Below are 16,799 nucleotides of genomic sequence, written 5' to 3'. Positions count from 1 at the left end.
AATTAACCCGGGTGCTTTTTGTTTAACTTTTCCAGCGTTGTCCTTATGCCTGCCAGCTTCTAACTTCACTAAAATTGCTGTCTTTGCACTATTTCTAATATTAATAATAATAATACAGGGTGTCAGTGATATGCATACAATTATATTCTACTTTTATTTATAGTTTATACAGCATTCCACAGAACATGTTGGCTACATGTTACAGACACGTTACAGTAGGTTACATGATACAGAAAAGTCCAGGGTTGTTCATCTTTGTGTAGATATAATGCTTTTCTCAGCCCCTCGTCAGAAAAAGCGTATCAGTTTCAGCACAGGCCATTTAAAACATCCGTATCCCTTAACTTGTTGTCTGTTACCTTCCAAACATACTTTGATAGTACATCAGTTACCCAAGCATCTCAGTCTGTGAACGTTGCCTGCTGTGCTGGCTAGTTTAACTTGGTGTTTAAGTGCCCCCTACCTAGTTGCTTTATTCATGCTACCAGCAATTAAAAATGTTTTAAGCCTTGCTTCATTTTTCTCAATTTTTATTCAACCAGTCTAGTTACCCTGGTAAGAGCGCTGCTTAAAAGAGCTCTGGTGAAATTTGTCTGCTCACAAATAGTAAGTCTGAATAAGTCGAATAGCATCAGAATTTCTGTTTACCCACAATTTTCGAGTTTTTAGCTTTGCAACATGTTTTATTTTTTATTGTCAATCATATAGCGTTCTTTAAAGAATATAATCTTAAAATCTAATTTTTCACCAGACAGTTTTTTGCTTTTTAAATTTGTCAGCAGTCTAAGGGGGATGAGGTAGAGCAAGCTATAAACCAAAAAGCCTGGTTGTTCAATTTTGGGTGACAGAAAAAAAAAAGTCTCCAAAGGACGATAGTGTGCACAAAAGTTGTTCTGTTGGCTGTGAGTGTGGTGTCAGCCGGTCCCAGTCCCTGTGGCCCTCACCGTGCACTGTGCAGGCCTGATGGGAAACTGACTGCAGCACAGGACATGGCCTCGTTTGTTCACGGTCCCCCCTCTCTGAAAAGAGTTATGCTGTCTGTTTTGAATGGACAGCGTTTTTCTTTGTGTGCTCGATCAAAACACAGGGCAAAGTTAGTCAGCAAGTTGCATAGCTTCTGCATTCTGATTCTTCAAGCCTCTTTTGTATGAAGTTTAGCACAATGTTTTACACTGTGTTTGACCTGAATGGCATGCTGAAGGTAGGAACATTTTTTAAAAACTATCAAATAGAAAGGAGTAGAAAGTCATTTTCGTATGCAGTTTATTTTCTCACTCATTTCTCTGTGATAGAACAAAGTAAGTAACACGATCATATGGGGTTAAAAAAGCTCTGCTGTAATACAGGAAATGACAGAGTGCAGTGTTGCTGAAATATTTATATGCTTTTATCTGATCTATTTCCTAACCACAAGGTATTTGCCTGTGAATCCCTGGCACTTTTGATATTACCTGAAGGCAAATGGTATATAGATTTATACAAGTTATTTACAACAACAGCCAAGCCATTCCTCTGGAAACTAGGCTGCAGATCAAAGGATTGTTTTGATCTCTACTTAGCATATTTGTTTAACCTAGCCAGTGATTCTGAAAAGTGCACAAGCTTTTCGGTGATATGCAGAGCACCCTTTATCCGTCTTTTTCTTCTGTTAGCTCTGGATTTAAGTACTTTCTGTATTTAGGAGACAACTGGATTTGCCAGCTTTTGAAATTTAGTTGCCCACTGCTAGCAGTCTTGGCACTCAGAAATAGATAACTAGGTATGTTCCACTGCTAATCCTGATCGGCCTTGTAATAGTATTTGTGGACTGTACAGCACTCAATTAGGGCATAATGTGCTATTTTTATTTCCTTTAAGTTGGATTAAATATGAAAACATGTTTGTTTGGTTTTTTTTTTCAGCTTCCATCTACTGTTTACTGTGTGGGTACTTTGCAAAGTATTGTTTTATACTGTTTCAATCAGTACGACTCTCTCCACACAGGATTGCAAAATGTCAGGAGAAAAACAATGTCCAAGCGCTCTCTCTACAAAAGATGCCAGGGCAATCAGGAAATTTTCTGGAATGCTTAAGAGAATGCATATGCACACAATGCCCTAATTCTCTCTTACTTTGGGTTTGGAAAAGATGAGCCCAGGTTTATTGAGAGCCAAAAAAGGGGGCAGATGGCTCACAAGAGGGATAAACCTGGGAAGTCATGCTGTAAATGTGTTTTACAGAAAACAATGAAAGGAGCGGACAAAGCGATTGTGGCAAAGTCCTTTGGAAAATGGAAAAGCAGCTCTCTAAGGTCCAGGACCATGGAGAAGCCGGATGAGCCGTCCGAGGAGAGTAAGGAGAAGAGCCTTTCCAACTGCACCTGTGAAGCCCCCCAACTCGGCAAGAAACCAGTTGGTAAGAGTACACTATTTTCTTATTTCTAGTCTATTCATACTAATGTGTCTATCCACTTGTTTTTCTTGTGGCAATTTTAATTATTACTGCGGTGACTTGGGTTTTTTTGTGTGTGTGTGTGTTTTTTTTCATTTGACTCTCTGGCCTGCCATATCCGGTGAACAAACAAACCACATTGTTGGGCAAGAGAATTCCTTTTGAGGGAAAGTGTGTCTCCGATGATACAGTGTTGCCAGAAAAAGACAAAGCAAAAAATAGCAAACACAAAAACAGTCACAGGTGCATGGGAAAAAGAGAGAACCGAGTGAATGGTCACTGCGGTCCCCAGGAGGTCTTTCAGTGTTAGCCAGTGCGGTGGGTGGACTTCTGACAAGGACGCTGGTTAGCAGCCAGGTGGAGTGTGTAACTGAGAATGCTCCTGTTTATTCTTTTCACATGCTAATGCGGCTCCTGTGTGACTTTAATGCGGCAAAACTTTTTCTTGGAGTTAACATTTTTGTTGTTTCAATACCTGCTCTTGTATCACAGCAGTGGACTGATTCAAAAGCTCCACACTCTTTTATAAAGGATTGGGACTGTGCCAGGGAGAGAGATACATTAAGTATGGGCTACATGGGGGGGGAAAATACACTGGTTGAATATTTTCAATGCAAACAGGTACCGACATTTTACTTTAAAATAGGCAGTCATTATTTGTGTTAAAATTATAAACGTGGACAATATTTTCAAGTTAAAGTGTCTAAATGGACAGCAGAAAGTGGCCATATGGGCTCTTTTGGTTTCGCTTATCTTGATTGCAGCATATTATCTCCCATACACTGAGTGTTTACATGTAGTATTATGGAGTTTCATCTACCCAAAAAATAAAAAATAGATACCAGCTTTCCAAAACTCTGTAATGAAGGACTGCATGAGGACCCACGTTTTGAGCAAATGCACCCCTATGTGGTCAAACTAAGAATTTGAAAGAAACACACAGGCCGTGCAGGCATTACCAAGCTTTTGTAGCCATGATATCTAACGTGCTCTATCAGTATTGCTCTAAATATTCAAAATCACATCTTAAGCTTTTATTAGTGCTTTATTAGTATACAGCCAACACAATATCTAATTGAGGAGCACAAAAAAGCAATATGGCTTCACACTATGGGTCTTTCCATACCTTGTAGTGTACAGTCTGTAAATAGCTTCAAAGGCACTGCATCTGCCATCTGCACTTCTAGGAACTCTTCTGCATAACCATTAAAACAAGCTGTCTCAGAGGACATCATTCGTATTTCAGCCTCAACCCTGAATTACAGTGTGTTCATTATAATTATAAGGGAGGAGTGTTGCCAGGCTAGCCTGCAGAATGCCAGGTGCACACTTCCATAATCTACCATTTTAAACAACTCGGAGCATTAACAACAGTATCTACATGCTATTCAGCCATTAGTTCTCTTTGGCTTTCATGCTCAAACTCACATCATGCATCTGAGCATTTTGTATTCTGCAACAGACATACGAGCAGAAGAAAGTGCAATACTTTGTAGTGTTCCATTTTTCCTAAGCCTGCTTAGGTTATGTGACTGAGCCATGCCGCTGTGTGAAATTTTATCCCGATACTGGCACTGTATCCTTGTGAGGGAGTCTTGTAAAATAGGTTTACTTAGCGCCTTTGCTGGCATTTTCCGAAGATAGCAAATGCACACACACTGTCCGTGATCGGATTAACTCTTCAACAAAATGATGTAACTCTTTGTCTTTCTTGTGTGGCATAGGTTTCTGTGCTTAAGTTTAGTGGTCATCCGGTAGAGAATAGAAACACTTGAAATCCAGTCACAGCATTATAATCCATATATTATATATATAATAGATGACAGCCTTGGTTAATCATTCTTTGTCAGCCAAATGTGATATGTCACTGCCCAGAGTGAGTCATTCACCAAAAAAAGAAGAAGAAAAAAATATCCCTAGATTTTTTTCAGATACTGCCTCAAACCGCACAGCCACAATCCTTAATTAAAAGCACATTCTAATTTGTAAAGCATTTATATTTGAACTTTGCCTGGTGTTCCTCTGTCATGTTGAGGCACAGGATTTAAATTTCATGTGATAAGTGTGAACGATTTTTTAAGCATCCAATACAGTAAAAAGTATGCGATGCCAAGTACACGGAGAACATGAATTTGCACCTGAGGACATATAGCTTTACATCCGGAGTCGCAAGGTGTGTCAAGACAAAATGTTAATTGCACAATTTATGAGAGAAATCAGTTGAAATATCTCCACGGATCCCATTTATTTACATTTTAATTACTACTATTACTTATTCTTATTTTTTGGATGTGACCATAGCAAGCCCAATTCCTCCCCTACACTAGAAAGAAGCAGAATGACTGTTTTCCACTGGAGGTTTAGATGCTTGTTTATCACTTTTAAATACCATCATCTTTGCTGAAATCCCCTCTCAAAAGAACCTTTCACTTGCTGGAATAAATTCAAATTAAAATTTAAATCCCTCTTTGCATTTCTTCAGCCTTTTTTAAAATAGCTGCCTCCTTTTAGAAAGCTGTTTATGTAGTGATCTGTTCATAATCCAGTTTGTTTCTCAACAGCGAAAAACACAGAAATCGTATTATCACTATCTTGGAGAGATGATGCGAGAAATCAGGAAGTATAAATGTCTGGATCTGTGGAAGTTTTCAAAGTTGTAAAGCTGAAGAATATGGCAAAAGCCTTTAAATAAAGTAGTCAGTAACACTCCAATTTGACTTGTAAATATGCTGCAAGTAAATTGTGCCGCAATATCTCAAACATATTTCCCCAACCTTTAGCAAAGCTAATATAAGTGTGCTCATTCAGTGAATACAAAACGTTTTAGCATGTTTCAGACAACAGATGAACAACATTTCTCTTACAACTTAGATAGATTTGATATCAGAAATCTTGATATGTGTTACAAACAGCTACTGAAGAGAGAACTGGGGGATTAACCCCTGGCACTGTAGCTGACAAGTCATGCAGATCTCTGTAAACAGCTCTTTCTAATCTTAGGAAGTGCTCACCTTCCAGTATACCGAGAAAAACAATATCTAATCAAAAATGTAACAAATATAAACAGAAACAGCAGACATTTACATGCAATGCCTTTTGATAACAATCCATTTCAGATGTAAAATGACGCAGAAGAGGCCATAGGGAAATTTAATTTGCTCAAGCTAGATTGGATTTATTGTTTGGAAACAAATTATAATTGTGTCTCCAGAAAGTTAACCAAGATCTAAACAAAAGGAAATCAATGACCCACCCCCATTAATCACTCAAAGCCAGCTACTTGTGCTGTAGAAACTTACTTCATAATCAATTTCTTTGTTTTGCTCAAAGGGCATTTGCATTTTCGTTCATGTCAGCAAGCTTCCTGTATCTGGCGCAATCAAAAATTGCAAGCCATCCACATTAATGGAGTTTTTTTTTCTATTTATTCAAGTGCATATCTCTGAATACTCAAGATGATTTTAGCTTATTATGCAAACAGCCCTGCAAATATTTTGTTGAGTGATAAAGTAAACTTTTCTGATACCTAATTTTTCCAGTGTCATGGAAATTTTTTTTTTATTTTAGTAGCCTACATACATCTGACACATTTTTCCTTTAGTTTTAATGACCAACAATCTCTAATGAATATCTTATCCTTAGGATCTTGCTACGGAGCACCTTTAGGACTTCTGAGACCAGACACAAATGCCTCTTGTTAGTTGTGTCTAGACATACTATTACAGCCACCAAGGTCATTATCAAAGCATGCATTATACACACCTGTTACCATTGTGTAGATGCTCGTTTTTGGCTGAACATCCTAGCTCCTATCTCGCCATTTATAGGCGTGTCTGCTTCATTGTCTGCCTGCCTGAGTGAAAAAGATGGGCACTCATATCTGGACCTAACCTCTCAATGACACAACAAAGTGAGTCTACAGGCCTTTGAAAAAGAAGACATCGACTGACCAATCAAGTGCTGATTTATTAAATGTAACCAATCAGACGCTCTCAGTTTAGGCTGGTAAATGTAAGAACCAGTTGTGATTGTTGTCACTGATACTTATAGATGTAAATATATTTAAACCAAACTCTTATTTTGTTATTATTTTGTTTCTATGACTGCACTTTATAGATGTGAGTATAATGTTTGCTTGATTACCTGCCCCGTTTTGTAAAATCTGATCAACATGGGAAAAAGAGAAAGAGGACAAACAATCGCTGACTAATGAGGCTTTTCACTGAAATTGCTAAATACATTGTATAGATAATTGTGGACTCTTTGTGTTATCACTTTTACATTGTTTGGGCTTAAGCTTACAATGGTAAAACGTCTTGGTAAATAGCAAATTGTGAGCTATGCCATATAAAACATAAAATAAAATGGAATCAATTAGAATTGTGATGCAGTCTTAATAATCACCATGGTTTCTGGATTTTATGATCCCGTGTGCAGCTTTTCTGCCATACAAACCTTAAAGTTTGGCTCTTTGGTTAATTCATCAGTCAGATAAATGCAAAGCTAATAATGAAAGCTCCTTTTCATTTTGAATGTACTGGATGTATGGATGCTAATGCCACTGTAATTATGTTAAACAACATTTCTTCCTATGTAGTTTCAGTAAACATTTGCAAGTGACATACAAGCTCACCTATAACCCTTTTCACCTCAAAAGTTTGGTCACCTGTTTCTTTTTTAAAAAACAGAATTTTGGCCACAGAGTAATTTGTATTAGTTCATTAAAAAGAGTATTTCACACCCTACTAGAGGAGGATTTATCAAGTTTGGAGAAACTTTTTCAAACTCAAATATAACCGTGGCCCTACAGTAGCTCCAAAGGCATTGGTTCAATGAAGAGATAAATAAAACCAACCTACATTTGTTCACAAAACATTCCAAATGTTATTGAAGTCTCTTCAAAGGACACTGAATAAACATATTGTAAGGTTGCCCACGGTCACACATAAATCGCCCAAAAGGGGATTGCTGGGAAGTAATCTAATCATTTCCTTTAACTGAGACACACTGACATGCAGTGTAGATAATGATCCCCATGAAAAATGCACTGTATTTTCAAAAGAATATTCCCTGTCTGTTGACATTAACATAAAGATAGTTCTACATCCTGGAGCCATATCAACAACATGTACTTATGTTTGGTTACCCATATTTGCATATGCAAATAATTTATTTAAAATTTAATTCAGTCCTTTTATGTGACTTTGTGGCGATGAACAAGCGGCATCAAGTGGTTGCACAATGAGGGTTCAGTACCACCAAGAAATACCATTTGTGTCATTTTAGACCGAGCTTGAAGCATTACAGCCGAAATTAACCACAGTTCAATATAGATTTCTACGTGTCTATCACATTCAATGGGACAGTGAATATGCATTGTTGTTTGGCTGTACGGGCTGCCACGCAAAATTAGTCGTGTTGCTTTGTTGAAATTACAGGGCGGGGTGTTGAGTGAGGGGGTTTGTTGAAGTTATACCGCTGACATTTTGATCCTGCAGTACATTAGAAGAATTCAGTTAAACATATTTGTGTAGGTTTCACAGGAGGAAGGTATAGTGCTCAAAACAACAGGGTGCTGTGACACTTCACTTTGCTTACATAATTTGCAGCAGAATGCAAAAAGCTTTTAGACACAGATGTGACCCATTGTAATACCTTTCTAAATGCAATCAAACACTTTCTACAAATATGAGCAGGACTTTTTAAATGTGAACCCTTGTTTGACATGTAATTTTGTCCAACCCACTCCTCTTTCATTTCTCCATCAGCTCTCTCCAGTTATGCCCACATTTTCAGTTGATGAAATAGCTTGACAAAACACTAGTTTATGTTGCATGTTGCCTCTGAATGAGTTCTCTCTTTTTCGAGATCCGAACAGATGTTATGGGCAAAAGAAAATGTTACATTTTCGTAAATGGTGTTGTTGCGCGGTCTTCAATATGCTCTCACAATTTGCCGGGACTGCTTAACACGAGTTGATTGTTTTTGTGTTTTCTTCAAACAAAGCTGATGTCTGGTCGTGGACATGAAATAATCATCCCTTAGAACAAGCTTGCCATGGCCTCACAGTGAGATTGTCTACATCAGGAATGAGAGAACATGCCATGTGATGAGATGCTTACATAGATGATCCTTTACTTTCATATATTTGTACGATTATCAGGTACAAATTGTGGAAAAAAGAGGGTAAAACAGAGCATGTCTGCTCTCTTTGTATGTCTCTTTCACAGTGTACCATGAATTGGCTCTTGAAGACAGTTAGAAATTAGACTTTCAAATGAGGCATTAAACAAGGTGATGATCAACTGCCAAACCTTAAGTAATGATATTCTCCATCCTCAAGTCCCCAGCCTTGCATAACCAAATGCACAAATCACAGGAAAAAGAACTGAAAATTCATTATTATTACATATTGTGTTCACACGTCAGTCCCCGGGGACTGGGGGGACATCACCGTCAGATAAGCGTGTTTGGGTGGCCCCTACCATCAGCTGGGGAAGGGCTAGGCTTGGATCTTGAGGGGGGGCCCCCTCATGGGTATCACTTATTTTAAATCCTGAGCCTCACCAACCCACCCCCCTCTTTTGCCCCCCTCGCCCCAGGCTCCACCCAGAAGTGTGGTTGCCTTTGTCATTGTAATCTGGCCCTGTTTGCTAAACGCTTCCACTGTTTACTCTCTGCTATGGGGGCTTGTATGAACAGGAGTCAGCAGGATGCAGGGTGACATCACTTTGGCTGGGGGGTGGTGGTGGTGGTTTGAAAAGCTGCATTTGTGATTTCTCGGGGCCCCTTTCTTCTTTTATTCTTCCCTGTCTCTATCCAGGCCTGTCGAACGCATGAGCTAACTCAGGAGGCTAACATGGACTACAGGGAGGAATTACACCTAATTACTTGAATAACTGCTAGGCAGCAGCTTTCCGTAGTCACCAAAAATCATTTCCAGGTCTGTGCCTTTTAGTGATAGGCAGACTTCTGATGACAGAAAAACCTCAGACAAAGCTTTTACATTGAAATGGTCCAAGAGAAACGAAACAGGCTGACAGGTACAAACACTAAAAAGGAGGAGAATCAAATTAACAGACAAGGATTTCATATCATCTATTTTTGTTGTTGCCGTAGCGATAAAGTCGCAGACATTGAAACTGGTCTGTTCAGCCATTGTTATCATCCCTGGCCATCTGCTGCTGAGGAGTGACATTCCCTCTCATTTGCATGATGAGTGATGTATGAGGAGCTTGGGAGGGCATATGCCCTGGTCTTATGACAAACCAAGGGAAAGTTTTTTGTTTTTTTAAACATATAAAACGAGGATCAATATATGAATAAGTCTGGATGAAGGAGTTAAAAAAAAGAAGAAGGAATAAATCATCTGTGAGTGCACCGTGAGTGTATATGTGTCCACATGTGTGTTTGCCTGCATGTAGGCTGCATCCTCAGTAAGCGCACACAAATCTGTGGTGCCTGCGTGTGTGTCTGTGTGAGAGTACGCGCGCATGAGTAGAGCCCAGTGCGCGCATCTGCCTTCTTGTGTGCCTGTTTGTGTGTTTTGCGGATGTGGGAGTAGAGCGAGGAGGGGGGTTGGTGGCTGTTGATGTGCAAATGTGCATCATGTTGAAGGGCTGTGAATGGGGAGGTGTGACGTAAAAAGGGACCCGAACGCAGGTGCTTATCTCGAGGCTGTCAAAGGCACAGTATGTCATATTCCTGGGGACTACCTTTCAAAGCCACAGCACCAGCTAAGCTATCAAGAGACTGGGAGAAAATCAAACTTTTTGGATCACAGCACTAGGTTGGTGTCAAAGTTCTTTTTATTTAATATACTGTCAGTTTGGTCAGCATTTGTCATCAGTGATATGCTGTATCGCAAATGTGAACGACAAGGCTTTTAGCTCACGCTGTTAGATGCTGTCCTGTGCGATCCAAAGCAGCAGCTGAAACGCACAAGTGTTAGAAACTTATTTAGATTTACACTTAGATTTTTGAATTTTGATTTTTTTTACTCGGCTGCGGAACTCGCCTCGTCCAGATTTTGCATGACTATGTGAAAAAGAATTGTGCTGGCAGTTGTTTTTAACTGTGTCAGGGAGTGTTTGTTGTAGAAAATGTTGCACAGATGAACATGAACACTGCTTTCCTGATACAAATCAGTGTTCTTAAAATCTTTGCTGGAAAGCGAGCGCAGCTTCTGTCCAGGTTTCAGACAGTTTGAGAGGAGATTAAATGGCTCAAACTGCTTTTTGAGAGGCATGACCTATTTTTGATCATCCAGATAGCATGAGATACTGTCTACCTAGATTAAGTTCACAGCATTTGTGTAGAGTATAAGCTTGTCTTAGGAATAACACATGTTCGTATTGTGTGTAGAGACAAAGCATTGTCAGGTTGCCTGTGGCTTTGACAGTGACAGCTGTACATACAAGACCACTGAGCCTAATGCACTTAAACATTGACTCTGTGTTCCAATAACGTGTTTGAGCAGTCAGTCAAGTATTTTATTGCATCCTGTCCTGGCTTTCTGTAATTTGTATTACAAGTCTGAAAAAGATATGTTAATAGTGATCATAGTTTGACAAAAAAAAAAAATCCACAAATCAGCTTTTGTGTTATTGTCTGAGGACAAATCTCAGATTTAGACAAATTCACAGGGCCGAAGCACTACAGTCTGGTTTGAATTTATGTTATCATTTGCATCATAACTGTGGCAAAGTTACAAAACTATATGCTAATGCCAAATGTAGTGAGACAGTAACACAGTCCACTAGCGAACTTTTGTGGTAGACGTGGGCAAGACTTAGCTTTGACCAAATTGTAAGGGGTCAAAGCACTCAACAGTCTCCAGAGCAACTATTGATTTAAGAGGATGGATGCTGGTTGGAAAAGTTCATCATTTACTAGTAAGTTGGAGCACACTAATGCCTCAGAATCTGCTTGTATGACCCATCTTCAAGCTGATCCCTGTTTTTTTATTTTATTTTATTTTTTTTTAATTTAAGGAGCATTTTCTTTTAAATGAGAGTCAAGAGTAGATTAGTGTATGAATTATTAAAACGTGAATATTATTTCTCTTTTTTTCAGCAAAAAAAAATCTAAATGATATAAGCTAAATACTTCAGTATTTCTATACAACTTCTATAAATGTAAACTAAATCTCTTATATTTGCCAGTGATTTTTATTTTTGTGAGGGAAATGATTCTTTCTGTCATTGTTACATTAGAAGAATTCCCACTGATATGACTCAGTGGTAAAATATATTAAATGCCACTTGTCATTGTGCCTGTTTGTCTCCATTTGATCATAAGTTTTGTCATCATCTCATGACAGTCAGCACTCATCTCTTAATAAACATGAAAAAGACATCAGATGATACAGTATTGTGTAACACATCTGAGTAATCCTTTGAAAAGTTTGCCCTGTTATACAGAGATTAAAACATATGAGGAAAGCGAAGTTACAAAGTTGCACCTCCACACTTTGTTTTAATTATAAAAGCAGCAGAGTCTGTGGTAGGGCTGTGTGCTAAAGCAGTGATAAGTAAGAGGCATTATTCCTCTCTGCTCCACACCCTCCTCTTCAAAGCACAGGGAAGTTAGTTGCTACACAACACATTAACGTAACCTCTGTTTGCCTCCAGGAACTGTCCATGGTACCTGCTGCTCAACAAAACTGGATTCACAAACCCATTCACATAGCTGAAATACACTTTAAATGACCGTGATGGCAAATTAGGTTTGTACCTATTTTCATGTATTTAGCACACAACTAAATGAATGTTATTTAACTTCTGGCCTCCTTTAAAAAAAACACGAAGAGCTTGTCTTAATTATAAACAAATTGCCGTCGGGTCTTCACATTGTCAAGTATAAAATGCATTTCAGACGAATACACAATGTGTTACCTGTTTTTCCACTGCTCAAACTTTCAGTTAGTTAATCCAGGAAAATGAATTATGTGGATTTAATTCAACAAGGTCTCAGAAATGATCCATCTGCTGTTGAGCAGCTGGTGAAAGGATAAATGTAATTAATTACTTAACTTTTGAAGAGTATTCCAGAAAAAAACAGTGATGTTTGTTTGTCCTGCTGGAGAAAAATGTAAAGCAACAGTGTTAACAGTACCTTTCAATATTATTATTTATTTCTCTGAACATTTGAATATAATTTGCCTGCAGTCTGAAAGTATTGTTTAAATATGCTCTTTTATAAATGTAAAAAGCCACAGTTTGTCACAGTGGAAATATGTCCCTTAAATTAAAAGAGGTGATATTGCATTGATTCAAATTGAGCCAGTAATAAAGTCAATATTATAATATTTAATGAGTTGTGCATAATTACTGATAAAGGCAATTTATGTTATATAAATTAAAACAGGTTTGAGCTGTATTTTTACTGATTGGTGCTTTAAAAGTGGAATGATTCTAACCAAAGCACTGTAACTGGGCATTTATTCCAAATCTTAATAAAATATTTGGAGCTGCTTATAATGTCACACATGTTTTTAAGCTTGTTGGTAGCATACAATAAAATGATCTGAAAACGTTAATGTTGAATCAGGTGGGATTTTCCTGAAAAGACAATAAAAGACAAGAGAAAAAAAAGGAGGTTTAAGTGAATACATATATTTGCCTGACAGGGGCAAGACTATGAAATGTTCCCAATTATTACTACATGGGATTTTTTTTAAATGCCTTTCTTTCCTTCTTTTTTTTTTCCCCTTCTAAATATATTTCAGAATTTACCTTGATTGTAATGTACCTCATTGGCTGTGGTTTTGTTTGTTGGCCTAACTATAAAGGATCTGCTTATACCCTTGTGGGTTGGGAAGAATTAGGATTTATGAATTTATTTCCTCTGTTGTATTGTTTAAACAGCTTTGGTTTAGTTTTGATCCCTTCCTCTTGCCTTTGAGGCTGTTCCACGGTGTCAGCTGTTGACTGATAGTAAGAGAACTGCCTCACAGTGTGAATGAAAGAAAACTAGCGGTTGGTAAACACTGATAAGGGATAAATAGAAAGCGGTCAGGCAGAGATAGTTCTGTGGGAGCCCAGATTGTGTGCGGTCTGTTAAAATGAGATTCTGAGCCTGTCCTTTTTATTCTTCCTCCCCTCCCCTCCCCTCCCCTGTGCGGCGTTTGTCTGGAAAATCTCCAGTGACCCGGCTCGGCAGTCCCAGGCTGCAGTATTCTCTTTTTTGTATTTGTTTTGTTTTCTAACAAGGGTCAAGTTGGCCAATAGACATGTCCCTGATGCTTATAGACAGCTGTCATGACTTCAAGTACTTACAATAGTTACATTTTACATGCATTCAGGGTTCGGCAACAACACACCAGCAAGCGAAGTGTTAAATAACTAAAGCTGTACCCAGTTTTAAGACATCTATTTCTTTTTTATTCAACTATGGTCGTATAATTAATCTCGACAGTCCTCTTAAGTTTTTTCCCCCCTTTAAGTTGGAGCACAAATTCTAATGCATACTGTATGTATACCGTCAAGTATCATCATTCACTTTTGTTACAGTAAAACCACTCTAAATGACTCTTGCGTTTAATTATTTCAGTTTATTTTTATTATCCATTTTTTCCCCATTTTATTAATTATTTTATATATTTTTGTATTTATTTATTTATTTATTGATGGGCTATCTACCTTTCTTTGGTTTAGAAAAAGACCTTCAGAGGTCTTACCTTGAAGATCACCATGTGGTGTATTTATACAGAAAATAATTCAGACCATTGTAGCCCAGCAGCTAATGAGATTGGTTGTTAAGTGAATGACACAAAGGCTACAAAAAAAAAGAGGGGGAAAAAAAGCTTAGCGTTTCGGGTGAATATCACAGTGTCCCTGCACACACGCACGCACACACAACGCACACACATACACACACACAAACCCCAACCAAACACACTCTCCTCAGCAGCGAGACTCTGGACTACCCTGTACCCCACCTCGGTATCCTTCTGCTCCGTCTACCTCCCCGATGTCCCCGAGAGATGCAAAACAAAGGCTAAAGGGGGCATGGTAAGTCGAGCTCGCGATTCTGCCCTGTCGGACATGTTAACACGAGTGCATTTAGATGCAGAAGACAAGTGATTGTGGCTGTGTGAGGATGCGATGTGCTGTGTAAGCCTCGGGCTCAGATAAGTAGATTCATGGCCGGGTCAATAACAGTGATGCTGTTTTATGTGGCTCAGAGTAAGATCACCACATTTCACTTCACCATTCTTAACTTCTCAATTCCTGCTCAAACTTTTTTTTCGTCTTTTTCCATTCGCCACAAGGCTGCTTGAACTTTATGTTAGTTTACATCGGAGCTATGACTTGGTTGTTATTCACGAAAAAATAGAGATGTTTATATCTGTGAAGGTTCTCAGTCATCAGAGATGTTTATACATATAATGGTTCATTTATTTTTGCGATGGTCAGATATCTTAATGTTGTTGTTTTGCTCGGTTTTGCCTAAAATGCATTGAATGTTTAACGTAAAAAAGAGGCAGGACAGCACGAGAGAGGCTCGGTTGGTATCGACTGCTTTACTGCTTAGCTCGTTCAAAGTGAACGGACGTTTCAGTGCAAACACGCACATCTGAGCGCCGTGCAGATATCGTTTACCTTTCCTCCGACTCCTTATTTTGATCTTCACAATAGTAGCAGGCAGCGTCAGTAGTGGCTGCTGTAATACGAAATTTGAAGTGCATTAGCTTATCGTGCTCTTCTGTCAGGCTGGGAAGTGGGTGAAAGTCCATCTTGTATATTAAACCCTGGACTTAAGTCAAATTTACATTTTGTTAAAGATTACTCCTTTTATTGATGCATATAATCATATTCATGGACCATCTGCTGATTTGGCAAGCGTGGATCAAACTCACAAAACAGCCCTGCTAACCTTTTAAGTACAAAATAGTCTGGCTTAACTCTGCTATCCCAGAAGTCTGTGTGTGTGTGTGAGTGCGAGAGATTGTATGGATATTGGATAATACTTAATTTAGATCCTCCAGGCTGCTCATGCCATATTTTATTTTATCATGATCGCTTTGGTAGCAGACCAGGACTTGTGTTTGAACAACTGAGCAAATAATGTTTGCCTGACAATAAGCAAAGCAAAAGCTTGGAGTGAGGAATCTGATTAAACTCTTGACCACAGTGTACAGCTCTGAGTTTATATCTCTCACCATGGTTATGTGGATTTCACAGTGCAGCACTGCACACTTCCACCTGGATGCGAGCGGCCATACAGGTCTCACCTTTTGACCGTACTAAAGCACTGCTTCAGGCTTTTCTAGTTGTTCTGATGACTGATTTAGTCCTGAACTGTGTCCCAGTGTGTGTTTCACAGAAATAGGAATTCACCACTGGGCATCCTTACTGCATGAAATACTTATGTTCGACTCATTCCAAACAAAGCTTACGCAGATTGAGAATTCATATGCCAGAGGTAAATCCGAGTTAACACGGATTTATACTGGCATGAGTTAAAGGACTAGAGTTTGTAATCCAGGTGGCCGAGGGATTTTACCATACAGTGGCAAAAATCACTTAAAACTCCCCCAACATCCTGAGCCACTGAGCCCAGTGAGTAGACAGATTGTTCAGAATTGATGACAGCACAACTATTACAGAGCTGGACTCTGTCTCTGTGTGTGCATGTATGTGTATCCGCATGTTTCTGTGTATGTACGTATGCTCGTGTTTGTGTGTGCGCATATGTGACCATGTTTGCTTCCTATATGTGCTCAATTAATACTAAAGGGTCTGTTTAGAATAAGACCTTGACAGATTGGTCTTATTTTTCCTCAGCAGGGTAGGGGAGGTGTGTTGGGACTACTGCCTTCTATCTGCATAAACATCCATAGCATAAATAAAAATACAGCAACCTCCATTTCTGTGGCCACGACTGACTTGCAGTTCGACCAAAGTCACTTTAATATCTAAATAATGTTTTAACACTCTTTGATCACCGTACACAATGCATTAAATATAATGGGTAAGAAAAACAAAGGGGCATGTCTGTGTGCGTGTGGCGCAGTGTCAGTGTGTGCGTGACCGTGCACACCCGTGTGCACTTGTGCACATGTGTGAGGAGGACAGAGGAGCAGAGATAGAGTGGAGTTGTTTAATGACAGGAACAGCTGACTCATTTAGAGAGAGCAGTGAAAGGTAATTAACCCTGGGAAAACTACAGCTGCCATGCGAGCTGTTCACTTGAGCGCAATCTGATTAGGAATCACTGCTCGAGTCCTGACTCCTTTCAGACACTATGTGTTCAAGGTAAACTTTTCCCTCTGCCCCGGAGAGGCCCAGAGCGCCGGAGACCTGCCTTTTGTGACGGGGGATTAGCTGGAACGGTTACTACGTTTCTCCAAATTGCAGACCACC

At 39.0% G+C, this 16,799-nt stretch overlaps 1 protein-coding gene across 2 annotated transcripts in view; it reads left to right on the top strand.

The window, feature by feature from the left end:
• Positions 1-1,115: 1,115 nt before the first annotated feature.
• The window catches only part of st18 (ST18 C2H2C-type zinc finger transcription factor), a 41,105-nt gene continuing 25,421 nt past the window's right edge, over positions 1,116-16,799 (top strand). For both annotated transcript variants that reach the window (XM_005721460.1, XM_005721459.1), the window contains exons 1-2: positions 1,116-1,201; positions 2,220-2,394. In XM_005721460.1, coding sequence (XP_005721517.1) covers positions 1,148-1,201; positions 2,220-2,394 — 229 coding nt within the window. In that variant the 5' untranslated portion in view covers positions 1,116-1,147. The remainder of the gene's footprint in view (positions 1,202-2,219; positions 2,395-16,799) is intronic.

The sequence above is a fragment of the Pundamilia nyererei genome, unplaced genomic scaffold (genome assembly GCF_000239375.1).
Source record: "Pundamilia nyererei isolate P.nyererei 1_Seehausen unplaced genomic scaffold, PunNye1.0 scaffold00004, whole genome shotgun sequence".
Taxonomy (NCBI): Eukaryota; Metazoa; Chordata; class Actinopteri; order Cichliformes; family Cichlidae; genus Pundamilia; species Pundamilia nyererei.
This window is presented reverse-complemented; position numbering and strand designations above follow the sequence as displayed.